Here is a 21,853-nt window from a genome sequence, read left to right as displayed (position 1 = left end):
GCATCGCGCTCGTTCTGATAGGCGTGGTTAGCAGCCAGAGGACGGTCTGGTGGAGAGTACTCGAGTTCCTCCGCCTGACCAGGAATACGCTGCCAGTTTCACTGGAGGGGCCTAGTGAACGAAATTAAATGTACTTCTGTGGTCACTCATGGGTTTCAGTGTCCATTTTGACTTCTGAGTTTATAGCTTTCAACGATACTCTTGATATCTCAGGGGAGGAACAGAAGCCAAAGGGGGCAGACGACGACAGGAAAGGCCCTGGATTCGAGGAAGCAGACAGAACAGCAGAAGGACGGGCCCGTTAGTAAATTTAGTTCCTCTGGAAAGCCATTCCTCTTCGAAGGATACTAAACATGATGGGCATCCGTGTCGAAATGCTACAGGTTGTCTCGTAGGCCTGGGGATGGCCAGACGTACTCTGACGGCTCCCCGACGCGGCTTGCACAGCAACTAGACCAATCAGTCTGGCATTTTTTGTCTCCTTTCACGCTCAGTTACTGAAACAAGCCAAATCTGCCCTTTATTCAAGGTCATGGTAATTTCCAAAGCGGCATCTTGTTTTATTTATTTCTTATTAGATAACTTTCTAGCATCTACAAACAGTGTTCACAATCCCAGTTCGGTTCGCAAAGATGTGTTTAGCACTAGCCCGTGTTCTTACCTAGCCAACACAATCGCTTCTGGCCAACCTCCCGGGCATCATCAATGATCAGTGCGATCTCTGTCTTTGCCGGCACTATCACGAAGACTCACCTGCCGCACCAAGTGTTTCGACCGACGGTCCGACGATACCGTCATTGCCAGAATGAACCTATCACCACAAAGTCGGCCACAAATAGTCGCTACTTGTCCATACTGCACTCTCGTCACAGAACTGGCTACGACGGTAAATCTTAGGGCAAGATGACCAAGAAGAAGAGCGATGCGGACTGCCAAGTTGAGTGATCCTGTGGTCACGGGACCGGATGGGGCCGGATGGGGCCGATTCGACTCCACTTCGGCCTCCGTGCCGCATTGTCGTCCGATGCGATGCCGGAGACCGCCTCTTGACGCTCCCCGCTTTCGCTCTGCCTAGATCCACACCCGACCTCGGTACGACTGCGTGGAGCAGCTGCATCGAAGAGACATCGCCTCGGGACAAGCCACTGAGAAGCTTTGATACTGATCGCGCGCTCAATTGATTCTCAAGCCTCGAGGCGGCACCTGCGTGGTACTTTGTGTACGTACTTGTGACACGGTTGGGAAGAAAACACGATGCACTGGCCATCAGCAGCTGGGCAGCTGTGGACTTTGGAAACGCTGTCGGAATATTGCCTATGGAGCAGCGCCGAATCCCGCGCGCACAGCCTGGGAGACTGTCTGACCATTGGTTGGACGAGCAGAATTTCGTGATGAGTGGGGACTAGCCTAGCCCCAGCCAGTCCGTGATGTCTACGGACATTGAAATGGGTCTCGCCGCACCGGTGCGAATGCTGTACTCTGGCGCACAGCATCGTGACCTAGACAAGTACAACCATGACGAATCTTCTGGACGTTTTTCTCGAAATTAAATGTCAGCTGTGGCACGGTATGAGAAGCATCGACTCATTCATCGAAAGGTGCGCGCGCAGCACAAATGAAGAAGAGGAGACACACAACTGCTCATGACCTACTCGTCTCATTCCCGAGACCCGACTGCCCGCCGCCGCTTGGAGAGATTAGCCTGACCAGGCACCACCTTGTGGGTTCGCGCTGGCCAAGATTTGTCAATTGATCGCTTCTCCAGCGCCCACTGCCCAGCCTGCAAGTTCGATTTCACTGGAGCCTCCGGGTTAAAGCCGCCGGACCGGTGGGGAAACCACAACTAATAAATGGGAACGCTCGAGTGTCGACACCGGATCCTTCTGCGCCCTTGTAATAAAACTTCTTTCTCGTCTCGGGCACCTTTTTTAATTCACCGGGTCCCGACGTGACGTGACTTTCGTCGAGCTCGTGTCCTTGAGCTGTGCCTATATTTGTCTGCCTGTCTGCCTGTCTGCCTGTCTGTCTTCAGTAAACGTTTGGCTGTCCTTCTCTCGTCTCAGACGACGTGCCATGTCTCGTACCTCGGCAAAGGCGTGCCATTAGGACCATCCTCTCAAGACAGACCGTACTATTTCTCACAGACATCATGGTCGACCTCGAAAAGGCAGACTCGCGCAGCGCAGAGACCGCCCTCACCATCTCCTCCTCCTCCGATCCCTCCAGCCCGCGTCTGCAGCCCATCCGCACCAGCCAGTCACACCGCTCGGCCCGCTCCCACGCCCAGCGTCGCATCGACGGCACGGACTACCTCGAGAACCTTGAACAAGCCCTCACCCCGGACCCGACGCTGCTGCACGCCGACTCGGACGACGAAGATGACGCCGAAGACCAACATGGCCGGGGCATCACCCACACCCGCACCGCCGCCAGCGCAGCGACCAGCATCGCCAGCCGAGCACCCGATTTCGAGGTCATCTTCGAGGACAACGACCCCGAGAGCCCGCGCCACTGGCCCCTGTGGTACAGGGTCTGGGTGCTCTTCTGCGTCGCCTACACCGGCTGGGTCGTCGTCCTCTATTCGACGAGCTACACCTCCTCTTCTCCCGGCCTCATGGCCGAGTTTGGCACCTCGACGACCGTCACCACCCTCGGCATGACGACCTACCTGCTCGGTCTCGCCTGCGGCAGCGTCGTCCTCGCCCCCATGAGCGAGCTGTTCGGCCGCCGCATCGTCTACCTCGTCTGCCTGGTCATCTGGGCCGTCCTCGTCGTGCCCTCGGGCGTCGCGCAGAACTTTGCCACCATCCTCGCCGCCCGCTTCTTCTGCGCCTTCTTTGGCTCCGTCATGATCGCCAGCTCCCCCGGCACCGTCGTCGACCTCGCCCACCCAGACTACCTCGCCTTCACCCTCTCCATCTGGTCCATCGCCCCCATGAACGCCCCCAGCACCGGCGGCATCATTGGCGGCTTCGTCTTCCAGAGCCTGGGCTGGCGCTGGAGCAACTGGATCATCCTCGCCGGCGGCGGCGCCGGCATCGTCATGATGGCCACCTGCAAGGAGACCTACGCGCCCACCGTCCTCAAGCGCAAGACCGCGCGCCTCCGGAAAGAGACGGGCGACGACCGGTACTGGTGCCAGTTTGACCAGCGCGTGTCGACCTGGGACCTCCTCAAGACCAACCTGTCGCGGCCCTTTGTCCTGGCCGCCACCGAGCCCATCCTCTGGTTCATGAACCTCTGGGTCTCGCTCGTCTACGGCATCCTCTACCTCTGCTTCGTCGCCTACCCCATCGTCTTCAGCCAGCACCGCGGCTGGGCCCCGGGCCTCGCCGGCCTCGCCTTTGTCGGCATTGGCATTGGCACCCTCCTCGCCATCTTCAGCGAGCCCCTCATGCGCCGCCTCATCAACGCCCCCTGGCAGCCCCGCGACCCGCGCACCGGCAAGGTCGCCCCCGAGGCCACCGCCCTCGTCATGGCCATTGCCGCCATCCTCACCGCCGTCGGCCAGCTGGCCTTCTCCTGGACCTGCCTGCCCACCAGCATCCACTGGGCCATCCCCATCGCCATGGGGATCCCCTTTGCCATGGGCAACACACTCTGTTTTATTTATGGCGCCAACTACCTCGCCGGCGCCTACGGCATCTTCTCCGCCAGCGCGCTGGCCGGCAACGCCGTCGTCCGCTCCGTCTTTGGCGGCACGCTGCCGCTCGCGGGGCCCAAGATGTACGAGGCGCTCACGCCGCAATGGGCCGGCACGCTGCTCGGGCTGCTCGAGGTAGTTATGATTCCCATCCCTTTTGTCTTCTGGCGCTACGGACACAAGATCCGCGCCAGGAGCAGGGTGATCAAGCAGTTGCGCGAGGAGCAGGAGCGCATCGACGCCAAGAGGGCGCGCTGGGCGGCCAAGCTGGAGAAGAGGGCGGAACGGCAGCAACAACAGCAGCAGGAGGATTTTTCAGAGAAGACTGTCGGAGAGAGTGAGGCGGTGGCTGCTGTTGGCAGCAAGGAGGATTGAGCTTCACGTGTGCGCGCATACATACACATAGCATGGCGTTTGGGAGGTTTGGATACCATTGAAATTCGGCTGTCGGGGTAACGATTGTCAGATCGTTTCCTTCCTGTATGCAAAGATTAACTTTACTAACAAGGTCATCATCACGAAGCAGACGCCTTGCGTAGCATGTCCAGTATGCTTGTGACGCTGTCCTCTGTCGCAATGTCCAGAGTCACCGTCTTCTCCTTGGACTTGAGGCCGCGACGGAGATGGAGACGTGACTTGGGCACCCCGAGCACATCGCTGAGCAGTTGGATGACAGCCTTATTGGCTTCGCCGTCCTTGGGCTGGGCGGCAATGGCGAGATGGATGGCAGATGGCGTGATGCTGACGATACCCTCGCGTGCGGCATTCGCGTTGGGCTTGACAAATAGCTGGAGATGGACATTTCCGATTGCAGAGCTTTTCGAGCTAATGAAGCGGACTGCTGCGGTGGACATGGCGTTGAGTTTGGTGGTCGGATCTGAGATGAGCAGTCAACTGGCAGAAGCACGCCGAGTCCAGGACGCTTGGAGAGGTTCGGATGGCAGCTTCCGGGTATGCAAATCATTTCACTGACCAAGTGGATCCCCAACTTTTCCCTTGTGACGCGCGATCATTGTCCACCCATCCATCTCGTCGCCTCAGCTTCACCTCAGCCTGAACACCAGGCACCAACGGCCACTCTCGCTCGCCTCACCATGTCAGTCGCTCTTATATGATCCCCAGAACAGCTCGACGACCCATTCTTCGATCTCTCCCACCGTGTTCCGCCACAATGGCGTCCGCATACGCCGTGCTCAACGGATCGACGTCCTCCTACGCCAACGCCGCCTCCACGAACCAGTCACCTCAGCAACAACAAGAGCCAGCTCCATTCACACGCACAAGCCTCTCGCGCTGGTCCGTCCTACCGCCGTCACAGACCCTCCCGCCCGTCTCCCGGATCAAGTCCCTCCACGTCTACGACTTCGACAACACCCTCTTCAAGACCCCCCTTCCCAACCCGTCCCTCTGGCAGGGTCCCACGATTGGCATCCTCACGAGCCAAGACACCCTCGCCAACGGCGGTTGGTGGCATGATGCCCGCATCCTCACCGCCACCGGCGAAGGCATCGACAAGGAGGAGCCCCGCGCGTGGGAAGGATGGTGGAACGACAAAATCGTCGACCTCGTCCGGCTGAGCATGAAGCAGCCCGACGCCTTCACCGTGCTTCTCACCGGCCGCGCCGAGAGTGGCTTCGCCGAGCTGGTGAAGCGCATCGTCAAGGCAAAAGGGTTGGAGTTCGACATGATTGGCCTCAAACCCGTCGTCAGCCCGGATAACCTCCGCTTCGTCTCAACCATGCACTTTAAGCAGCTCTTCCTCAACGCCCTCATGGAGACCTACAGCCAGGCCCTCGACATTCGCATCTACGAGGATCGGCCAAAACACACAAAGGGCTTCCGCGACTTTCTCGCCGAGTACAACCGTCGCCAAACCGAAACGCCCACCCGCGGGCCCATTGCCGCCGAGGTCATTCAGGTCGCCGACACGAATCGCTCGCTCGACCCCGTCGTCGAGATCGCCGAGGTCCAGCACATGATCAACGCGCACAATGCCGTGGCGCAGCGCGACCCGGGCCGCAAGCGCTACGTCATCAAAAAGACCGTCTTCTTCACGAGCTACATCATCGCCCAGGAGGACTCGGATCGCCTCCTCCGCCTGGCCAACATCCCCGCCAGCCGGGGCGACGGAAACATGCTCTTTCATGGCAACAACATCCTCATCTGCCCGCGTCCCAACACACCCGCCCATCTCGTCCAAAAGGCCGGCGGCATGGGCGCCAAGATGAAGTGGCAGCTCACGGGGTTCGGCACCCACCACGACAGGATATGGGCCGCCTCACTCCAACCCGTGCCGCACGACGCGTCCTACCATACCGACCACCACGTGCCCATGGTCGTGCTCGCGCTCAAAAAGGGCGCCAAACCCGCCGAGGCGAGCAAGATTGACCGCTGGACGCCCGTGTCCGCCGAGGACGCCATCGTCTTCGAGACCACCGTGGGCGAAAAGGTATCGCTACGTATCGAGGCGGAGGGCGGGGCTGATCACGGACACCGCGGTTCGAAGCGCAAACAGCGGGAGGAAGAGTCCAGCGGGGGCGAGTGGTCGCGACAGGGTCCTGGTCGCGGTGCTGGTCATAATACCAGGGGCCATCACACATCCGGCCGCGGAAGTGGCAAAGCCGGTGGCCGGGGACATCAGAACCGCGGCGGTGGCGCCAACAAGGGCGGCAACCAGCGCGGTGGCCGGGGCCGAGGACGCGGAGCAGGCGGGGGCTTCAACTACCGATCACTAGACGACGTGGGCCGCCACGGGAACGATGGCTACACGCAGAGGAGAGGCGGAGGAGGGAATGGGAGCGGTCGTGGCCGTGGACATGGCCATGGGCGAGGCGGTGGTGGTGGACAGGCCGGGGGCCAAGATGTGGGGAGCTATTACTGATGGCTTGTCCCCTCGTCGTTGGGAACCCGAGGTCTCTCTCTCTTTCCCTCTCTCTTTTTGAAACAGGAACTGGCTACAGTAGTGTGTTTTGGGCATAGATCGGTGCCGGTGTAGGCTTATACCCCAAGGCGTCACGGTAAAAAGGGGGGCAAGGCGGCGTTCACAGCAAACCAGGCATATATATATATACCGAAAATAAGTTTTTCAAGTTCCTTCTGAAATCGGTAGATGGTTGGTTTCTTTTATCTTATTGTTCTATGTTTTAATCTTCCTCCTCCTCGCTGCTCTCTTCCTCATCTGCATTCTCGAGCCACTCCACCAGCACGCGACACTTCTCCTTCAACCCTTTCAGTCCCTCGCTCTCCTCTGCCCGCTCGTCCGCCCACCAGCCGAGGATGCCTTCCTCCTCGAGGACATCCTCCGCATACAGCTGCTGCAGCAACGCCGCCAAGATGGTGCCCGCCCTAGGGTCCTTAACATGGACGAGCGTGCGCTGCGTGAACAGGATATACTCCACCTGCTCTGCCTCGTCGCCACCGATACCGACCTCTTCGATGAATTTTGTCGCGCCCTTGCGGGTCTTGAGGGCCTTCTCGGCGGCCTTGGACGGTTCGAGCGAGCCGTGCTCCGGCGTGAGTAGTTCCGCGGCGCGGCGCGCAAAGGCAGTGGCGACGGCCTTGCGCATCATCACGTCCGACGCGTCGTTGGCGAGACGCAGGCCCATAAACTCCAGCTTTGCCGCGTCAAAGTCTCCACTTCCGGCTCGCAGAGCGTCCAGGATACCATGCACCGCGTCGCTGTGGAAAGCACCTCCGCGGCTCGAGTCGTCGGAGGTGAAAGAAGACAGTCTCGAGCGCGAGGAGGCAGCGTCGGCAGCGAAGCCTCCTGCATCCGAGTCCGAATCGTCGTCGATTTCGGATGAGAGCGTGGAGATGGAGGATTGTGAGAGATGGAGGTCGGCAATGTTATATAGGAGGGACTTTTGGAGACGTGACGGATCCTCGTCGTCGTAGTCTTCGTCGTCGGTGTCGTAGGACACGTCGACGAAGCGTGCGGCGTTGGCGTTGGGCCCAAGGAGTTGCGTGTCCTTCGCCACGGGCTCGCTGGACGCATTGATGGTCGAGAGCACCGTGCCTTTTGAGAGTGTGATTTCGTCGGAGATTTGCACGCCAAAGGAGAAGAGACAACCCTCGGTGACCGAGCAGTTCTTGCCCACCATGGACGCATCGGCCAGAATAGACTGCTTGACCACCGAGTTGGCCCCAATCGTCACGTCGTTCCAGAGATAGCAGTCCTCCAGCACTACATTATCTCCAATCTGGCAGTCTTTGCCGATGATGCAATTATTGATCCGGCAGCTTTTGCCAATCGTCGTACCCCTTGCCACGATGGAGCGAGTCACCACGGCGTCTGGTGCCGAGTACGCACCGTCCTCCATGCTCAGCGCGCCATCGTAAAGCGTGTATGATCCATGGGAAGAGGTGTTATTGTGTGGCACAAATGGCGCGGTCCATCCGTCAATCATGTCTCTTGATACGGAGTCGTACATTTGGAGGTTGCTTGCTCGGGCAGCATAGCCCTCCTCCAGAACCTCCGCGTAGATCATCTTCCCGTTGAGTTCCCAGTCTTTGAGCACGCCATGCAAAAAGTTACGTCTCGGCAAGTCGTAGTCAAAGCTCTCCGACCACAGCGCGAGGACTTCGGGTGTGCAGATATCCACTTGCGCATCAATCAGGTCGGCCCTGACCTCAAAGTCCGTGGACAACTCGTCGGTAATGGCAGGGTCGAGAGTCAGGTAGTGGTCGCTCTGGAGGGGTGTGATTTCTTCGTAATGCAGGCACCTCTTGTTTCGTGAGTCGATTGTGAATACCGGCGTGATCGCCTTCGCTTTTGTCCCGTGGCTTCCGGGCCCGCCACTCCGCAGGACCATGGTCATGATGTTCGCCGCGCTCTCCTCTCGTCGTTGCCTGTGCGCAGCTAGAACTTTGTCAAGGACCAAGTTGGACACCACATCGCCGTGGACGAGCAGAAAGTCTCCATCGACGAGCGAACGCTTGTCCATGTCGCGAAGGACGTCACCGATTGAGCGCGCATCCGACACGCGCACAAATTGCACCACCGAAAAGGGACACGATCGAGACGCCGTCGACCAGCGCGAGCGGCTGACGTAGTCTTCGACCTGCTCCGTATGCGCGCCGCAGTAGATGTAGACTTCGCTCACGCCGTTCATGGCCAGAAACTCGAATGTGTATTCGATCAGGGGAGTGTTCGCCAGTGGAAGGAGGCACTGCATGCATTAGCCAAAACTCTTGGGGGCGGACGGATCGAGGCAAAACGCACTCTTGGTTTCTCGGTGCTGAAGGGTCGGTATCGGTCTTGAAATGAGTCTGCGAGTACTACAGCTTGGAGGACGTCTTCGCTTTTGCTCTCGCCGCCGCCACCACCGGCTCGTGGTTTCCTGCCCTTGGCCGAGCTGGCACCGCTCTTGCCTTTGGACGACATGGTGTACTGTGCGGGGCTCGAAGCTGCCTCTCTGCGTGGCGGAGTGCTCTTGGGGTCGTGCTCCTTAATTGGGTTGACGTGCGGTTGAGAATTGTCCTTGTGATGATGTGACTCAACAGCTGGCGAACGAAAAGTCGCCGATCGGTGTGTGCTTTCGGTGAAAGTGCATCGCGGGGCAGCGCGGGGCAGATTTTCAAGGTTACCCTATAGAACTTCCACGACGTAGGCCGCGTGATCTTAGCGTCGACCCTAATAATCTGTCATATCGTGTTTATTTGTAGGTGAGAATTTGGAGCTTTGCAAAAGTCTTTATTATTCGTTTTTGTTGATCTATGCAACATGGAGCGTCTGCCCCGGCGATTATTTTCTCATGTCCGTTTTGATGCTGTCAAATACTCATCAAAACATTTCCTTATGCACCCAAAGACAGTCAGGTCAATGTGGCACAAACCCTCAACAGTGGATCAGTGCCATGCAACATACGGAGTATTGATCGCATACACAGATTGAAACCACTCTTCGCATCATTAGACTATGATGACTTCCTGTCGATCACCCGGATGCCTCTGTCCAATAATTACCAACAGAGCAATTGTCGATCTCTGTGCTATCTCGGCCCAAGCCGCAATGTGTGCCCAGAACGAGGAATAGTACATAAGCCTCGACGAATACAGGACAGAGAAATGGTCAAGTTGTTACGGCACAATCATTGGTGTATCCTTTGAACAGAAAGACTAATAATAAAGCCTCGAACTTCAATGCATTTGGCAGCTGGCTAGGCTGAACGCCCGGCTACATCCGAGTGGCCCCAAATCCATTCCTAGCGTGGATCTGCGCATTCCTGTGAGCAATCCATCGTCTTGTGACCAACGCAGGACCTCAGTAATGAGCTGCGCCCATATCTATTCAATTCAATGAATTGATCCCAGCTGAAACCATGGATGCCCCTAGTGGACAGACATGAAAAAATTGGTCCTGATAAATCGGTCGTGTTGCGTTGCGCTCCGGCATATTGCGCATCTCGTTCTCTTCGCTTAATTATGGCGCGACACTATCGATCGCGGCTTCTCCGAGCACCAAGACACCACGCTTCCCCCCTGCGTAGGAGCGCAAGCTTATTTGCAGCCAGGTGAAGGCAGCCGAGTCTGCACATGTGCGGACGTGCCATATCCCTTGCCATCAGCAGAAACCCTGCAGTCGCGTGGTGCAAAGACAGCCAAATACTGCCGTATAATTAGCAAGTCTGAGACGAACTGATTCCTGTACATGGTGGGAGGGAGGTAGAAACCCGCGCCAAAAACCAGCTCCTCGGATCCTCTGGTCGCCATAAATCGTTCGGTGGCATCCTCCATCGGTGGGTGTGCCGCGTGCAGCCGGATAAATTGATGCGCAAACTCACCCATAGGCCTGCCGTCCAAAACACACATGTTCATGGGACAGGATGGTGCATAGCCACGTAACTAGTGTAAAGTCTAGCCAAGGCAATCGCCGTCCGAAAACTAATCATGCCACGCTAGACCCTGTCAACTTGGACGCGGATCTTTTTATGTTTGTGAAGACCTCCAACGTGTCCGGTGTCTACGTTACTCAGGTAATGGCGTGATTGCGTCTTTGACCCTGACGTTGAAAAGGGGATCAAACGCAAAATACATCGTCGCAGTTCGCGGCGACAGAACGTCGAGGACGTCAGCTCTAGAGAATCGACCCACAGTGCGATTTTGGTTTCGCGACAAGCAGTCACACTCATCTTCAGCTGGCGTCTAATATAATCAAATGCTCGCTCGCTGAGCTGTTGATTTTTACTAGAACCTCCACCGGCGACCAGTGTACCAGCGGCCACGGCGGTCCGTCAGCCGTCTGAGCGTAACTTTATTGGCGATTGACGTTAGCATGACACCAGCGGTGCTGACGACTCTCGACAACGCGCCTAGTCCCCGATACATGTACCACGAATACACTGTGCATGCCATCTTGAGCAACTAGCCCCACAAGGGTACGCACGGCAGCTGGCTGCACGAGTTCGAGTAGGAGTGCGATGGACGGGTAGATTCTCGGGGACCTCAATCATGGCGTGTGGCTGTTCAAAGCCAGAAACGGACTAGGTGAAAACTTTGGCAAGCCTGATGTACATGGTCGCTCTGGGGTGCGAACGACACGAAGGGCAGGCAGTCGCCAGCGAAAAGATTTTCTCCTGCCGTTTCTTTTCTGATAAGTCGCTGCAGGGGATGCTGGAGACACGGGGCGCTTCCCAGTGAGTTCAAACAGGTGGTGGAAGTTATCCCAAAGCACATGGTGTATCGCTCAAGCTTTTCACCAAGAAACCAATGCATTCCTCAGCGTTGTACGTCTCGTTTACGGATAGACCACTCAGGCGGAGCCTAAAAATTAATTACCTACTGTTAACTAGATAGATTACCTGAATCAACGACTGGAGTCACTGGACACCGGACTGTACCGTCCCGGACCCACCTTCCCATCACAGCACTCAGTGCAGACCAGCAGCAAGAACCGCCTCATCTCCACCTTCCGCACAGTGAGCTGCTGGCGGTCTCTATCCTGTACCGCATCCAGTTCATCCGCCCAACAAACTTCGTCTTTCAACACCAAATCAACACTAAGCCCTGGAATTGACTTTGGTCGCAACCCATATTTTCAAAGTCGCGCGCGTGTGCTATCATCTTATCTACTACTTAATTTGGAAACCCCCGGCGCCCACCCGTCCTTAGCTACCTTATTCTTATATCAGAGAGTCTCGAACATCGACCTTCATCTGCGAGCATCTCGCGATCGTCCCTGGACAGGACTGTGATCGACTGGGCACGCCCGTACCACCGGATTTGCGGCTCATCGTGCTCGACCCGGAAGATCAAGCCCCCGACCTGCCCTTGCTGCTTCGAAGCTTGCCGACGCCAACAATGTCTGGAAACGACGTTCCGGCAGCCCAAACGGGCGGCAGCAATGCCAGCGAATTCGTATGTTTCTCTGAATAGCTCGCTCTAAACTACTGATCTCACTTCTAACGCGCTGGTTTCTAGGTGCGCAAGCTCTACCGGTAACATGAATTCGCCGACACGACAAACCGAGAGCCAGATCACTGACATTATGGCAGCATGCTCGAAGACCCATCGCACCAGGACGTCGCGCGCTGGGGAAAAGATGGAGACACGTTTGTTGTCGTAGAGGTGCGTATCGCTTTGCGAGGTGCATCTTCAGCTGACTGACTAGGTGTATATAGGGCGAGAAATTCACTCGATCTATCCTGCCGAAGCACTTTAAGCACAGCAACATGTCCAGCTTCATCCGGCAACTCAACAAGTACGATTTCCACAAGGTCAAGCCGTCGAGCGACAACGAGAACTCGGGGCTGGGCAATGTCCTTGAGTTCAAGCACCCATTCTTCAAGATCGACAGTAAGGATGACCTCGACAACATCCGACGAAAAGCGCCTGCCGCGCGGAAACCCCAGGTCGCCGACGATTTCACCACAAACCACCACATCAGCGTCATGTCGGAGCAACTAGCGGCTACACAGCAGCAGGTCCAGCAATTGCAAGAGCTCTACACCGAGGTTGCGCAGACGAACAAGGTCCTCGTCAATGAGGTTGTGATTTTGCAGAAGATCCTCAATGCCCAGAAGCAGGCCTCGCACGAGATTGTCAATTATTTGGCTCCCTACGATGGACACGGCAATAACACAAACAGCGCCACTGCCACTGCTAGCAACAGCAACAATACCGCCATGATGAGCCATTCGTTAACCACAAACGGACAACCTCAGACCAGTGACGAGCCCGCCGTGCCAGAACTGCGCAGGGCGCGAGAGCTCCTTTCGAGCGTGAACACCAACGCGATTGCCGACCGCGAACTCGAGCGTCTACAGAACGTGTATGGCTCACCCTCTGATTCTGGCACCATGGTCACGCCTACCTCAATGCCCATGATGAGCGATCCGATGCACGACATCACGAGGTATCCCGTGTACCCTGTGGGCCAGACAGTCGGCATAGATCCATTCCATTCGGACCACATCCACAAGATCCCGTATGCGGTTCCGAATGACTTGGCCGCGGGCGCTATCGCCGAGGCACCGAAGATCCAAGTCCCCGCGCCTACCTCGACTGGCGATAAGGGCCCGGGTGCCACTGAGTGGGGGCCCAAGAAGCCTGTCGTCTTGCTTGTGGAAGACGATCCAACTTGCACCAAGATTGGCGTCAAATTTCTCAAGACGATGGGCTGCGAGGTGGAGCATTCGGTGAGTCCTGTCCTGGATCGGCTTCTTGGAACGGCCCGTTGCTAACAAAAGATAGCCGAATGGCGCCGACGCCTACAACCGTGTGCAAACGCACCCCGACAGGGACCGCTTCGACATGATCTTCATGGACATCATCATGCCTCATCTAGACGGCGTGTCAGCAACGATGTACATCCGCCAAACTCACCCTGCGATCCCTGTCATTGCCATGACGTCCAACATCCGCCCCGAGGAGGTCAACGGTTACTTTGAGCATGGCATGAATGGCGTTCTGGCCAAGCCCTTCACGCGAGATGGCATGTGGAAATGCGTTCGCAGCAACCTTGGCCATCTCATGAAGAACCCCCCATTGGATGCCGACATTGGTTCCGGTGGCGGTTATTACATGGGAACGCCATTCCTAAACACGCCAACCGCCATCAAGTATGAAGCCCAGACGCCACCAGCACACAGCGGCCCTGGCTGGTCCCCGGGACATATGGGCCAACCCTCGATTGGTTCTAGCCTCGATGTGGGCTATGGCTTTGTGAACGGCACAGGCCCGTATACCATGACTACAGGTCAACGTGGGCCTTTCCAGCAGCAATTGCATTCAGCCGAGTCGAGCACCGGCCGCCTGTCTGATGTCGAGAGCCCACCCGAGAAACGCCAGCGGCTCAACCACGCGGGCAACTTCTAGTGGCTGTCTGAGCCAATGCATTCGGACGGCGAGGCGTTTGGATTTTTTTCGGGTTTCGGTGATCGAAGTCGGTAATGTCACTGAGTGAATGGTGTGGGTTTCGATTTGTCGTCGAGAAACCCGAGGAGTTTTGGTCATGATCTATCGTGTATTTCGCCGCATTTTGGACAGCTGATGGAGCACGATCTGGGTTGGTGGAATTTGACGGATGGAAATTTGACGACTGCATATATGTTTGATGTATACACTTTTGCAGTGAGGATGAAAACACAGTATGGCCTGTAGCTCTCGCCGCAGGACGGTTTCCGCTAAAGACGGTCTCTGGTGATGGTGAAGCTCGAGACTATCGACACTTGAGAGGCGTCTTGCAGAAATATCATTCGTTATACCGTGAGAGGGACGTCGGGACTGACATTACGAAAGCAGAAGGGAGAAGGGTATCAGGGCGAGGGATGTGGGCGGTCATGCAGCTTTATTAGCCCATCGAGCCCTGGACCTAGAATTCATCGAGACTCCTTGGCGGAGCTTGGCAGCCTTTCGATGGGCGGTCTCGAACTCAAGCTATGACGTGGTGGTGGTACTGGTGCAATCAATGCTGACCGTCACGTTGCACGATTGGACCCCTGAGGACGGAAGAGGCCCGAGGGGAGAGGAAATGCCCATCTTTTGTGCCTGTGTGGTGGTATGGGACATGGGGACAATGAGAGCGTTGGGAGATCTAGAACTGTCCATGGGTGTGGGAGGGCGCGTTTCAGGCTCGCGGCCTCGGTGCCTCACAAGCCTCACGAGAGAGAGTCTGGCAGAATCGGGACCCTCTTGATGATTGAGCATATACACACGTCCGTCCTGCATGTTGGGCTCTTCGTGTTGGTGGTTGTATGGTGACACAGCGCTCGATATTGACGGAGCGAGTGTGCTTGCTCTGCAGCGTGCCGCGTCCACACGGCACGTACCCCGTGTACCTCGGGGAGTATGTTATTTGAATACCATCTTTCCGGATGAATCAAACGGTTCTGTGCTCTATGATAGAGGCTCTCATAGGCCACTGCTGGGCCAGGGCGCAGGTGTCAGTCCCGCAGCCCAGGTTGATGCCAGTAGCCCAGATTCAACAAACCTTTGGCAGAACAGAGGGTCTGGAACAACTCGAACAACACATGGTGATTTTCGCCCGGCTGTTCCCGCCAGACACCCCAATATTAATGGAGATAACGACATTGTTGACTCCAATGTGAGAAGCCCCGATCCCGAGAGTGCTGGTTGCGAAGACCAAAACGCTGATGACATAGCACCGTGTGAATACAGTGTCAAGCGCCACATAGACGGTCCTCCATCATCTTGACATCTCGGCTTAGTGAATTGAGATTAGGCATTCCTACCAGCAGCTCATGTCCAAAATGACCGCACCGCCAAACGAATAAGTCGCAAGTCTTGCTCACAGCTCATCATGAGCTTCCTTACGCGTTGGTTCAGAAAGGTGCCGCGTGCGCCGCTACATCCGCCACGCCAGTTTCCCACCCATCGAGGTCCATTGCTCCCCGTCCAGCAGCTCCTCGAGGAAGAGACACTCCCCAGGTATTCTGCGGAGCATTACTATCCCGCACGCATAGGCGAGGTACTGGGCTCGCAATACCAGATCGTCAGCAAGCTTGGATTCGGGTCCACGTCTACCGTGTGGCTGGCCAGGGACCTCAAGTACGCTGCCGACAACGAACATATATTGGGCAGCCATCGCAGCAGGCTAACATTGACAGCTCGAACCAACATGTCGCCTTGAAGGTCTTTGTGCTATCGCAAGCTTTTGGCGGTCCGGCGTCTCAGGAGCTGGGCATCCATGCGCGACTGGCAAGCAGCCCCCAAGACCATCCAGGACGGGAGGCCATTCCGCACATGCTAGGCTCGTTCGAGGTGTCTAGTGCAGAAGGCGACCACCAGTGCCTTGTGCATCAACCACTGTGGAATAACCTGCAGACGTACCTCGACGAATCCCCCGATGGGCGTTTGTCCAAAGAGGCCCTCGCCAATGTGCTTTACAATGTCTTCAAAGCACTCGATTATCTTCACCCGGAATGCCAGATTGTACACACCGATATCAAGCCGGACAACATCATGTTTGGCTTCAAAGACGACGCTGCGCTGGAGGCCGTGGAGCAGGCGGAGGTGGACAACCCGAGCCCTCGCAAGGAAATTGACGGGCGGGTAGTGTATCGGTCCAGGAGACTCCCAGAGCCTCGCAATATTGGGCCACCGGTATTGTGTGACTTTGGCTCGGCCTTGTCAGGACCACAGCTGCGTGATACAGATGTTCAGCCAGATGAATACCGATGTCCAGAGATGATCCTGGATATTCCTTGGGACAACAAGATCGATGTCTGGAACGTGGGATGCATGGTCAGTCGTCACACGCACGGCACGACTAAAAGGGCTAACCGATGGTGATTTTGCAGGTTTGGCACATTTTCGAGGGAGAGCACCTGTTTCGCGGCATTGATCCCGAGCTCAAGGTCTACCGCGGACGTGCCCATCTAGCCGAGATGATTGCAGTCCTGGGCCAACCGCAGCCAGGGCTCATTGACCGCGGACGACTCAAGTCCAAGTTTTTTTCCGATAAGTGTACGTACCCCTGACATTATTAGAGGACAGCGTTGACGTGTTAATCTGACAGGTGAGTGGCAAGCTGGCAATGTCCTCCTGCCGCCAACAAGCTTGGAACAATTGGAAAAGCGTCTCGAAGGAAATGACAAAGAGTTGTTCATCGACTTTATGAATAAGATGCTACAGTGGGCCCCTGAGGACCGACAGACCCCCGAGGAATTGATGACTGACCCGTGGCTAATGAGGCATGTGCGCGGGTGAGGCTATAGGTCATCTGCGTCGTGCCATCGAATGGCGGTGCTGGCCAATTCAAATTCAAATTATCTACGAGCAACCGCTCTCCGTGGCCTCATCTACCAGCTTCACACCCTTCTTCTTGTCCCCCATCAACCGGGTCATCGCATCGACCAAGCTATCGGCAGCATCCTGTGAAGTCTGGTGATGGAACACCAAGCGTCCGCCCGAGAACGCTGTGACATTGTTCTTGGCGCAATACTCCACAAAGGCCGCCCCTGGAATGTCGACAGCTTCCAGATCCAGGACAATCATGTTCGTCTGCACAGGAAGAGCGAACTTGTATCCGAGGCTCGCTAGCTGTTCGCCAACGCGTCTTGTCATGGCGTGAACAGCTGGAAGCCTGGGAACGGTATAGTTCAAGGACTCGAGTGCGGCCGCCGCCATCATGCCTGGTTGACGGGTGGCACCACCAAACATCTTCCTGTACCACTTCGCACGCGCAATGAACTTTTTCGACCCGCAGATGATGCTGCCCATGGGTGCACCAAGTCCTTTGGCCAGGCAGATGGAGAGACTGTCAAAGCAGGCTGCGTAGTCTTTGAGCGACACGCCTTCTCCCGCCACGCCATCAAACACACGGGCGGCATCGAGATGCATGGCAATGGGCGGCGTCCCTTCCGCTACTGGGTAGCTTCGCACATACTTGGAGATGGCTTGTGCGTCTGCCAACGGGAGGTACGTGCCGCTCAGCGTGTTCTCAAGGGCCACGACCCTGGTGGGTGGGAAATGGACTAGGTTATTGGTCAGCCGTGACGACAAGGGGATCAATATGGTAAATAGGGACTTGGCGTACTGTTGTCATCCGAAATCATGTTCGCCTTGACATCGTCTAGTGTCAGATGCACGCCATTCTTCGGATGCACCGCCGTCACAGACGCCTGGGAGAAGACTGGCAATGCCCCCGACTCCCAGCACTGCACATGCGCCCGATGATCCAGCAACACAGAGTGAGGAGGTTGGGTGAGGTGTGTCCTTAGACAGATCTGGTTGCCCTGCGTGCCGGACATGACCCAAAGCGCAGCCTCCTTGCCCGTTAGTTCCATGACCCGAGCCTCGAGAGCCTTGACCGTGGGGTCGCCGACTGGGTCGTAAATGTCGTCGACAAAGGTGGCGTTGAAGATGGCCTGCATCATGGCCGTCGTAGGGACGGTCATGACATCGGAGCGAAAGTCACGGGAGGCCTTTTCCTCGGCGGCGTGCCGTTTGGCAGCCATCTCGGGAGTGAAGATAGGGTCACTGGTGCTGATGCTGCCCATGGTCGTTAACGGTTCTTGGCTTGTTGCTATTATGATGAGGGATGCGTTGTACCTCGTCGTAGCTTATCATAGGATTTAGGCTAGGCTAGGTACTTATAGGTTCCGGGATCGGGTTCGGACTCCTGGGGGCCTGGGCGCTCGCTCCACTCGGGAGCATGAGGGGGTCGGACAACTCCTTCTAGCTCAAGCTATGCAGAACAGCTGAAGTCAGAAGCCACAGATCTTGCCTACAGAATTGCGCGCCAATGACGACCCTCCATGAGCTGTTCGACGGGCCATTTGCGTCAACTAGAGCCTGTGCCTCTGATGAATGCCGCGAGAAACCGACAGCCGAGGACAAGTCCGCGCTGAACTCCCTCTTTGCGATTTCACGGCTGGGGTAAATTAATAACTGCGATGCCATAGAGTGAACCATATAAATCGCGGAATCGGAAGCCATAGTCCAGGTCCTCGGTTTGGTACCTGTTGAAAGTGTGGGTTGTTCTCAGCTGACGACGTACGGAGTACCTTGTCGATGTAAGGGCGCGATGAGCCAAGCCGCTTTGCGGGGCTCTTACCACGATAAGGGCGCGATAAGCCGAGCACTTTACGCGACTTTTCGAACGCGTCTCGACGTGTCCCGCTGCGACTGGTCTGCTGCCGCTATTGCTATTCACATCTGAAAGCTCGTCACCAACTGTTATCTCTTGCGAATCGTCAAGTCATAAAATTCAAATCAGAAGATGCCACATTCCACCGACATGCAAGCCAGTTCTCCCACACGAGCCGTGAAGGATGAGCCTATGGAGGAGGAAGAGGTCATGCCTGCTGATGTCGCCAACCCAGCCGTAGACGACGATGCCGAAATTCAACAGACAGAAGATACTGCCACAGCGACGGCTTCACAAGGCGATAAGGATACCAAGAAAGATGTCAAACTGGAAGATCTCTTTGACGACGACTCGGATATGGAGGTGGACGACAGCATATTTACACCAACGTGCGTGCATCCTCTCGACCCTTTGATGATAGAATCACCGCCGGCTGACAATGTGTAGAAATGTGGTCAATCTCAAAGCGTCCGACCCCGAAATTATGCGACAATTCTACCAGCGTCTCTTCCCGTGGCGTCTGCTCTTCCAATGGCTGAATCACAGTCCGACCCCTACCAACGATTTTGGCAACCGAGAGTTCGCCTTCACACTCCAGAACGACGCCTACTTGCGGTACCAGTCCTTTGCGACTGCGGATCTGTACGTCAGGCTCGAGAAAAGTCTGCTGTGATTCAACTAACACGCAGCAGCCTCCGGAAAGACGTCCTGCGCCTCATGCCCTCACGTTTCGAAATCGGACCCGTCTACAGCGCCAACCCGCGCGACCGCAAGCAACTCGGCAAGACATCTGCCTTCCGGCCCCTGGCCAAGGAGCTCTGCTTCGATATCGACTTGACCGATTACGACGACGTGCGCACGTGCTGCGACAAGGCAAACATCTGCAACAAGTGCTGGCAGTTTATGACCATGGCGATCAAGGTGGTCGATGCCGCACTGAGGGAAGACTATGGGTTTCAGCACATCATGTGGGTGTACTCGGGACGAAGAGGTGCTCACGCGTGGGTGTGCGACAAGAAGGTCAGGTCAATGGACGACCAGAAGAGGAGGGCCATCGCTGGATACCTTGAGGTGGTCAAGGGCGGCGCACAGAGTGGGAAGAGGGTCAACCTGTGGCGGCCGCTCCACCCTCATCTTGCGTAAGTCGCTACCCGCCTGGAGATGTTGTTTCGAAACTCTGGGAATTTCCGCTGACAGATCGTAGCCGAAGTCTTGATATCCTCAAGGAACATTTCCAGCAAGATGTGCTAGAGTCACAAGATCCCTGGGACACTACACAACGCGCTGAACGCCTGCTTGGGCTGCTCCCCGACCAAACGCTCCGAGACTCGCTCCGCAGCAAATGGGATGCAGCACCAGGACGATCGTCCATGTCAAAATGGGCCGACATTGACGCTGTTTTCAAGAGCGGTGCCGCCAGTAAGAAGTTCGACGGAAAGGCGCTCCTCGAAGCCAAGCAGGATATAGTCCTCGAGTACACATATCCCCGTCTTGATATCGAGGTCAGCAAGAAGCTCAACCATTTGCTCAAGAGTCCGTTCGTCGTGCACCCCGGCACCGGCCGCGTGTGTGTGCCGATCGACCTCAAGGCGCTGGAGGACTTTGACCCGTTGGAAGTGCCCACGGTGCAAGGCCTGCTGGCAGAAATTGATGCCTATCAAGGGGCTGAGGGCGAAGAGAAGAAGGGTGTCGCGGACTGGGAGAAGACGAGCCTGAAGCCATACATTGATCATTTCAGGTTATTCGTCAACGGTATCATGAAGGATGAAAAGGCAACAGTCGTCAAAAGGGAGAGGGAGGACGAGTCGATGGAATTTTGACCTTATGACCTTGTACGAGGATGGCCGATGACATATTGGGTAAGAGGCGTAACCTGGCGTTTGATTGATAGATTATCATGCTTGAGCCCCTGGAACGGATGCTACATCCGGAACCTCTGCCATAGGCTCAGCGTGCTCAGGAGCATGCTCTTTTGACACACCACCGTCGTCTCTCTCTTCGTCTTCACTGTCTCTGTCATCCTCTGCCTCTTCACTCTCCCCAGGCTTCCTCTTCAGCACGCCGCCTTTGCGTTTGGGGATGACTGCCTCAAACGCCTTGCCCCAGTCCTCACACTCCATCCACTTGAGCATGATCTCCACAACATGGTTCGTTGTCAGGACCTGCCGCGTCTGCATAGCCATGAACTCGCCAATGGGCAGCCGTGCTGTCCGGATGCCCTTGGCGCGGGCTCTCTTGTAGCACAACCCCTTTTCTCGATTTTTATCCACCAGTCCGCCGACAATGTAGCTCTTGTGCGGTTCGAGTCGGTGCAGTGTGTACGGCGAGTCTGATGTCAGGTAGACAATGTCCTTGAGCTCCTCCGCCGGCTCGGGCTCAGGATCCGGTAGAGGGATAGGGTCCTTGTCGTCCCTCTCCCACTTGACTTCTTCGTCAGCGCTCCTCTGCAACGAGGGGCACACCTCGCCGCCATCTTCCTTGCTCTTCATCTTCTCTTTTGCGAGTAGGCTGGCGGCCACAAAGTCGCCCTCGCAAAAGCCCACGCCTTTCCAATTCTTGTGGCTGTTGTTCAGCACTGTCTCGAACCGCTCCACCAGCTTCCCGTTCCACCCTGCCATCCAGAGCCAGGACCGGTAGCGCGCATTGCGGTTGTCTGAGTAGCATCTCGTCACCTGACTGCTCAGCGAGATGCGTTCCTTGTCCGTCATGTACTGCTCAAAGTCGCAGTCCACAATGATCGACAGGGGGACGAGCGTCGACGGCCTCTTGCTGGGATACACGACAGATCGATCTACGCCGGAAGCCAGCAGCGCAGAACGCTCTTCGCGCTGTCGGATTTTGGAGGCTTTCCGCTTCTCTTTGCGTTTTGCGCGGCGATCATCCGCGGCAGCTTCCCACTCCTGTGCTTTTCTGAGGCGCTTCTGGGCATTTTTGGAAAGAGGTTGCTGTTCTTGTGCTGGAGCTGGTGCTGGCGCCTCAGAGGTGCTGATGGTGTTCTCTGACGCCTGCGCTGCAGGTTCTGAGGAGCTCATGGTGCTGGGCTCGATCAAGTACTTGCGAAGGATATATTCGAATTACTGTGTGCTTTTATCCATGTGCAACCATCAACTCCAAACATGTGGCACTGAGACAATCCTCTGTTACCCAAACAACTCAGTGAA

At 56.4% G+C, this 21,853-nt stretch overlaps 9 protein-coding genes across 9 annotated transcripts; 5 read left to right on the top strand and 4 right to left on the bottom strand.

Annotated features, from left to right (window-relative positions):
• Positions 1-2,149: 2,149 nt before the first annotated feature.
• J7T54_000247 (putative transporter-like protein) lies at positions 2,150-4,018 on the top strand (the record flags this gene model as incomplete). Its single annotated transcript, XM_051508052.1, has 1 exon — positions 2,150-4,018. The coding sequence occupies one exon, from the start codon at positions 2,150-2,152 to the stop codon at positions 4,016-4,018; it is 1,869 nt and encodes a 622-aa protein (XP_051360803.1).
• Positions 4,019-4,158: 140 nt separating this feature from the next.
• Positions 4,159-4,497, bottom strand: J7T54_000246 (uncharacterized protein; the record flags this gene model as incomplete). Its single annotated transcript, XM_051508051.1, has 1 exon — positions 4,159-4,497. The coding sequence occupies one exon, from the start codon at positions 4,495-4,497 to the stop codon at positions 4,159-4,161; it is 339 nt and encodes a 112-aa protein (XP_051360802.1).
• A 317-nt stretch (positions 4,498-4,814) lies between these two features.
• Positions 4,815-6,524, top strand: J7T54_000245 (uncharacterized protein; the record flags this gene model as incomplete). The annotated part of the gene is made up of 1 exon (XM_051508050.1): positions 4,815-6,524. One exon carries the CDS (start codon positions 4,815-4,817, stop codon positions 6,522-6,524), a length of 1,710 nt encoding a protein of 569 aa, XP_051360801.1.
• Positions 6,525-6,786: 262 nt separating this feature from the next.
• J7T54_000244 (putative translation initiation factor eIF-2B subunit epsilon) lies at positions 6,787-9,026 on the bottom strand (the record flags this gene model as incomplete). The annotated part of the gene is made up of 2 exons (XM_051508049.1): positions 6,787-8,811; positions 8,865-9,026. 2 exons carry the CDS (start codon positions 9,024-9,026, stop codon positions 6,787-6,789), a joined length of 2,187 nt encoding a protein of 728 aa, XP_051360800.1.
• Positions 9,027-11,941: 2,915 nt separating this feature from the next.
• On the top strand, positions 11,942-13,957 carry J7T54_000243 (Transcription factor-like protein; the record flags this gene model as incomplete). Its single annotated transcript, XM_051508047.1, has 5 exons — positions 11,942-11,998; positions 12,062-12,078; positions 12,136-12,208; positions 12,262-13,278; positions 13,334-13,957. 5 exons carry the CDS (start codon positions 11,942-11,944, stop codon positions 13,955-13,957), a joined length of 1,788 nt encoding a protein of 595 aa, XP_051360799.1.
• Positions 13,958-15,401: 1,444 nt separating this feature from the next.
• On the top strand, positions 15,402-16,810 carry J7T54_000242 (Serine/threonine-protein kinase SRPK; the record flags this gene model as incomplete). Its single annotated transcript, XM_051508046.1, has 4 exons — positions 15,402-15,649; positions 15,709-16,345; positions 16,402-16,567; positions 16,620-16,810. The coding sequence occupies 4 exons, from the start codon at positions 15,402-15,404 to the stop codon at positions 16,808-16,810; spliced, it is 1,242 nt and encodes a 413-aa protein (XP_051360798.1).
• A 63-nt stretch (positions 16,811-16,873) lies between these two features.
• J7T54_000241 (threonine aldolase) lies at positions 16,874-18,102 on the bottom strand (the record flags this gene model as incomplete). Its single annotated transcript, XM_051508045.1, has 2 exons — positions 16,874-17,577; positions 17,640-18,102. 2 exons carry the CDS (start codon positions 18,100-18,102, stop codon positions 16,874-16,876), a joined length of 1,167 nt encoding a protein of 388 aa, XP_051360797.1.
• A 740-nt stretch (positions 18,103-18,842) lies between these two features.
• On the top strand, positions 18,843-20,512 carry J7T54_000240 (DNA primase small subunit; the record flags this gene model as incomplete). The annotated part of the gene is made up of 4 exons (XM_051508044.1): positions 18,843-19,081; positions 19,140-19,334; positions 19,385-19,831; positions 19,897-20,512. 4 exons carry the CDS (start codon positions 18,843-18,845, stop codon positions 20,510-20,512), a joined length of 1,497 nt encoding a protein of 498 aa, XP_051360796.1.
• A 75-nt stretch (positions 20,513-20,587) lies between these two features.
• Positions 20,588-21,724, bottom strand: J7T54_000239 (tRNA (Guanine(9)-N1)-methyltransferase; the record flags this gene model as incomplete). Its single annotated transcript, XM_051508043.1, has 1 exon — positions 20,588-21,724. The coding sequence occupies one exon, from the start codon at positions 21,722-21,724 to the stop codon at positions 20,588-20,590; it is 1,137 nt and encodes a 378-aa protein (XP_051360795.1).
• Between the last annotated feature and the right edge of the window lie 129 nt (positions 21,725-21,853).

This window comes from Emericellopsis cladophorae (assembly GCF_022114955.1).
Source record: "Emericellopsis cladophorae strain MUM 19.33 chromosome Unknown NODE_39_length_213758_cov_118_025819, whole genome shotgun sequence".
NCBI lineage: Eukaryota > Fungi > Ascomycota > Sordariomycetes > Hypocreales > Bionectriaceae > Emericellopsis > Emericellopsis cladophorae.
This window is presented reverse-complemented; position numbering and strand designations above follow the sequence as displayed.